A 5,091-nucleotide genomic window follows, 5' to 3' on the forward strand; every position below is an offset into this window, starting at 1 on the left:
TTCTAGTGGGAGCTAGTGTGAGCTCCGGGGAAAAAGTGTTCAGGACCTCTTTTCCTACGTCTCTTTTGTTTCTTCCTCTACCTTTCGTGGTAGATACCGTTCAGCACACGGCTCGGCCCGCGAAGCCGTCAGGCTTCCGCGCCTAAACAGCAAAGGATTTTATCGTCCATCATCGGACGAATCCTCAGGCCGTGGGCCTTAATCGTAAAGGAGGATTTCCCCTCTCGGCCGTCCAAGGTGGCTAAGCCACGGCCGGCCGATCGCGCCTACGAGGGAAGACGCCTGCCCACCATCGTCCAGCAACGCCCGCTGGTCCCGTCGGACGACGATCGTCCGCATAGCCGCTAGCATCACTATTCCGTTGAGATTTCTGGCCGCACAGCTGGACCGGAGTCGCTGTGCCGGCTATTCCGGCCCCAACAACCGAAGCAGCAGCGGTATGTACCGGTACCAACATTAGAATAGGTCACACATAACAAATTAACACAAATTTATTACACAGAACAACACGCACACGCCACAATTAGGAACAATAAAATTATATGAGTAAAGTGAAAGTTCCCGGTGTTAGTTTTTGTTTACCGCGAAAAACCCTTGATTACCCAGTAGTTAGCCGACCCTGGGATTGCCGGAGAGTCTCTTGTGTCCTGGTCGGACTAGGTACTGATTGTTGACGATTCAGGAAAGTCTAGTTTCAATTGGCTCCCAGCCAAAAGTCCGCGAACGGTAATCAAGGGTCCGTAGTAGTTTACAAAAATCTAACGATTTTGCCGACGGGAGGTGGCAGGGATCCGTGCTTGCACGAATGACATCCACCTTTAATCACTATTCATTCCTTGATGTGGAAAAAAGTGTTTGTACAAGGTTTTTGCCTTCAAAAGAGGTCCTGAGCACATCACGGACACATTTGCGATCGATTGTCGTTTTTTCCGATCAAAAATTCGTTGATGTTGGCAAATTTTGTGTTTCGTGAATCGTTTATTGACTTTTATTATACATATCATAATTATGCTTTACTGGTTATGTCCATTTATTATGACAACGAACGCGCACTATTTATTTTAATCTGTTTGTTTTGATTCGTCACTGTGTTTTTTCGATTTTGTTTCACCCACTTAACCACCACTGATTCTCATACAATGACACGCAAGCGACGAGCAAAGGCTGAAACCAATTATGCAGCAATAAATTGGCAGCCGAAGACATATGATGCGGACGAATCGGACTTGGAAGAATCTACTGAGATTCCCTGTCCGTTACTTTCGACGCATCCTAACTACCCACTAGAGGAGTTAGAGCTGGACCTCGAAGAGACTCTGCATACCATTCGGGAGCAGAGGACTTCGGGGATAATGATGCCAGCAGATGTCGTGAAAATCAAAAGAATTATTAATTTATTTATGCGTGACATGGACATCGTCACAAGCGATGCCAATTCTCGCTATTTACCCCCTAGCGCAACATGCGAATTCAGGGAACCGGAGTCGGAACCAGAAGAAAACTATGAGTTGATAATTCCTAGTTCCGATTCCGATGAAAATGAAATGTCCTTCAGCGAGTCCGAATCCAATTCGGAAGACCAACTTCAGGTCGATAAGGGAACGAAAAGAAGCCCAGCGTCACGCTTTTCTTCTGGATATTTTTCTCCCGATTTCACCAGTAAGTCGATGCTTCCTTCATTCGACTATCCCCGAAACTTACCTGGTAGTGCTTTCCATTCTTCAAATTCCCAATCTTCGAACCCCGAATCCCTACGAAAGCAAACCCGGACATTTAAGATCCGACGGAAAAAGGCCAACAACAATCTTCAAGCGGAACCCACGGCCAAAGAACTGTGCATGAAAATAACTTCGATTTTGGAACCAACATTTTCATTGAAAAATCCCCGTTCCGGACGCACACCTGGAACCCATCAAAAGGTATTTTCTTTCAATAAAAAGAAAAACAAATCCAACTAAGAATTAAACAATTTTATTTCTCATTTATTTCAATTTCCACTCTTACCTATGGCAGATTGCCCAGTTCCGGTGCTGTGTGGGATTACTTTTTGCCCCCAGTCACTTGGTGCAATCACCGCCGAAAGGATGAACACCTGGAAAGAATTTGAGAAACCAATTTTAATCATTTTATAACACCCAAGGACAATGGAATTGTTAGTCGGTTGTGTTAGTTGTAAAGAGAATCAATTAGCTGTTAGTCTAGTCCTAATGTAGTTTGACCGACGGATGAAAGACTCCGATCAGTCGTTGAAAAAGGCTAGCATGCAATAAAATGATCCCACTTACCTGATTTATTACGGGGATCCATACCAGCACTGGTAGGATCGGAGAAGGAGGCGAGGGGTTAATGAAATTTCCCTCATCTTTCTCCACCTATGGAGATGTTGGGAGGGGATCGCCCATTTGCTTTATTTGGCCAAATCTAATAAAAATATTCCAATCATTAGCATGATGGATGTTTATGTGTACACATTACTTACCTGATTGGATTGTACCCCGTTTGGCATAAAGTCATTTGGCATAATGCCGTTTGGCATAATGTCGTTTGGCATAAAGTCGTTTGGCATAAAGTCGTTTGGCATAATGGCCGTTTGGCATAACGGCCGTTTGGCATAAGGTCATTTGGCATAATTATTATTTAAGCTGTTTAATGGATAAATAAGATTTGTTGAGCAATTCAGTTACGTGGTTTCTTTTATATGGGCAATACATGATAATTGGGAACTGAATTGCACGGCGTGATAAATTAAGAATAAAGAAGCTTTCTGTCAAAACGGGACCATTTGAAATGTTGACGCATCAACCAGCAAGATAGATCAGCATTAAATTGAATTGACGTTGTTTTTTTCATGTAAGGGATAGCCAGAAACCTTGCATATTTCTCCCTTTTATGAGCAAACGGTTTCAAAGAAAGGATCATATTTCCCCTTGCATTGAACCGAGCAAACCAAATGATTGAATTGAAAGTAGGAGTCATATTCTCTCTGGCTTTTTCTGGGTTAATGCATCCTTCAAAAGAAGGGATCATTATCTCCTTTTCCTTATGCCGAGCAAATACCTGATATGAAGGAAGAAATTATATCGTCTCTTGCCGTCTGCCGGGAAAATGTACCTTTTGAAAGAAGGGAAATATCTCCCCGTGTCTGAAACCAAGCAAATTCCTGAATTGAAAGAAGGAACCATTTCGACTATATGACACTACCCATATATCCATAATCCATAATGCCATTATCCCAAAGGCCACTACCCCGAATGCCATCACCCCGAGTGGGACACTACCTGGGAATGGGAATGAGCCAGTATCCCCAGTAGTCCTGATTTCAAGTTTATAGTTTATTTCAGTGAAAAATTTAATCAATAGAAATTTATTCATAATTTATGAAAATGATTATTACTTGTTTTACGACTTATTTAATAGCAGGGTGACTCCAGTTGAGTAAATTACACAATTTTTACCATATTTTTTATCGTTGATCCTTACTTATTTTTGGACCCTTTTACAAGGTTCACTGTGTTGGAGTCGCGATTCGTTTTATCAAAATCGAACTGTTTGAAACCAGTATAGAACAAATAGTTCTCGGTCTAAAAACTCCCATTACATGTCATGTGCCAATTTTGAAGACTGTTTAAGCTGAGGTGAGAATTTCGAAGCACGTTCTCATGCTCAATGCAGGAAGCTGGAGGAAAGTTCAGCCCACATCGACTGGGCTTGAGACGGCTTGCGAACATGTATTTAAACAGAATAAAGGGGTAGAAAAAGTTGCTTCTGAAATTTTCCGGCGATAAACTTTACTGTGACAAGAAGGGCATGACGACAAGACCCTAGAATGAGACAATTTCTTCTGTTCGTCGAATATGTTTGTTCTTCCCATGGAAAGGAACAGGCATTGTTTCGTTATACTTTACAAACGCGATCATTTAAAGGAGGTGTTATCTCTTCTGTTCGCCTCATACCGGGCAAACGCGTTTTTTAAAAGCAGACATTTTCAACTTTGTTCGCTTTAAACCGAGCAAATGCGTTCATTAAAAGAAGGCATCATCTCCTGTGTTTGCCTTAAATCGGGCAAATGCGTTCATTTAAAGAAGGCATTATCAAATATGTACGCCTCATGTCGGTCAAATGCATTCATTTAAACAAGGCATTATCATCTCTGTTCGCATTAAACCGACAAAAGCGTTCATTTAAAGAAGGCATTATCGCCTATGCTCGCCTTATACCGGGAAAATGCGTTCATTAAAAGAAGGTTTTACCAATTCTATTCGCCTTATATTCAGCAAATGTGTTCATCTAAAGAAGGCATTATCAATTCTGTTTGCCCTAAACCGGGCAAACGCGTTTATTTGAAAAAGGCATTACCTGCCTTTACATTATCTCTTTGCCTTATACTGGATAAATGCATTCATCTGAAGAAGGCATTATCTCCTTTGTTTGCTTTATACTGAGCAAATGCGTTCGTTCTAAGAAGGCATTATCTCCTATGTTTGCCATAAACCATTACCGTTCATTTAAAGAAGGCATTATTTCCATTGTCCACCTATGTTAATAGAAAGAAGGTGTTGTCTCCTCATTTATGATATGCCTCATGATATGCCTGACAAATGCATTATTTGAATACTTTTTAGACTTATGAACGACAATGTATGTTTTTAAAGAGATGAATATATGCAGAAATAACTTCATTTGCTTTGTATTGCCTTTTTTGGTGTAACATTGTTTTTGCTCTTGAACACTTACAATTTGGCTATTTGACTTTCCGTATTTTGTAGTTTGTTTCAGTCAACGACGATCTGGCTGCTTAATCAGAGGTAAAAAGATTATCGTGAAGTGAAGTGAAATAGGCAGATAATATAAAGTCTACCAAAGTACCTTCAGTAGCAGTGATTTGATAGAATCTGAATTTTAATTCGAAAAATCAATTTAAAACATCTCTCTTATAATGTTAAAGTGACAATAATTATAAATAATTGAACATATTACGCATAAGTTTCGAAATTGATGATTACACAACTATTATGCCAAATGACCATTATGCCAAACGACCATTATGCCAAATGGCCGTTATGCCAAATGACATTATGCCAAACGACTTTT

At 40.6% G+C, this 5,091-nt stretch overlaps 1 protein-coding gene across 1 annotated transcript; it reads left to right on the forward strand.

Annotated features, from left to right (window-relative positions):
- The first annotated feature begins 1,082 nt into the window (after positions 1–1,082).
- LOC134216468 (uncharacterized) lies at positions 1,083–1,977 on the forward strand. The gene has a single exon (XM_062695342.1). It carries the CDS (start codon positions 1,140–1,142, stop codon positions 1,956–1,958), a length of 819 nt encoding a protein of 272 aa, XP_062551326.1. The 5' UTR covers positions 1,083–1,139; the 3' UTR covers positions 1,959–1,977.
- The last annotated feature ends 3,114 nt before the right edge of the window (positions 1,978–5,091 follow it).

Source organism: Armigeres subalbatus, chromosome 2, assembly GCF_024139115.2.
Source record: "Armigeres subalbatus isolate Guangzhou_Male chromosome 2, GZ_Asu_2, whole genome shotgun sequence".
Classification (NCBI taxonomy): domain Eukaryota; kingdom Metazoa; phylum Arthropoda; class Insecta; order Diptera; family Culicidae; genus Armigeres; species Armigeres subalbatus.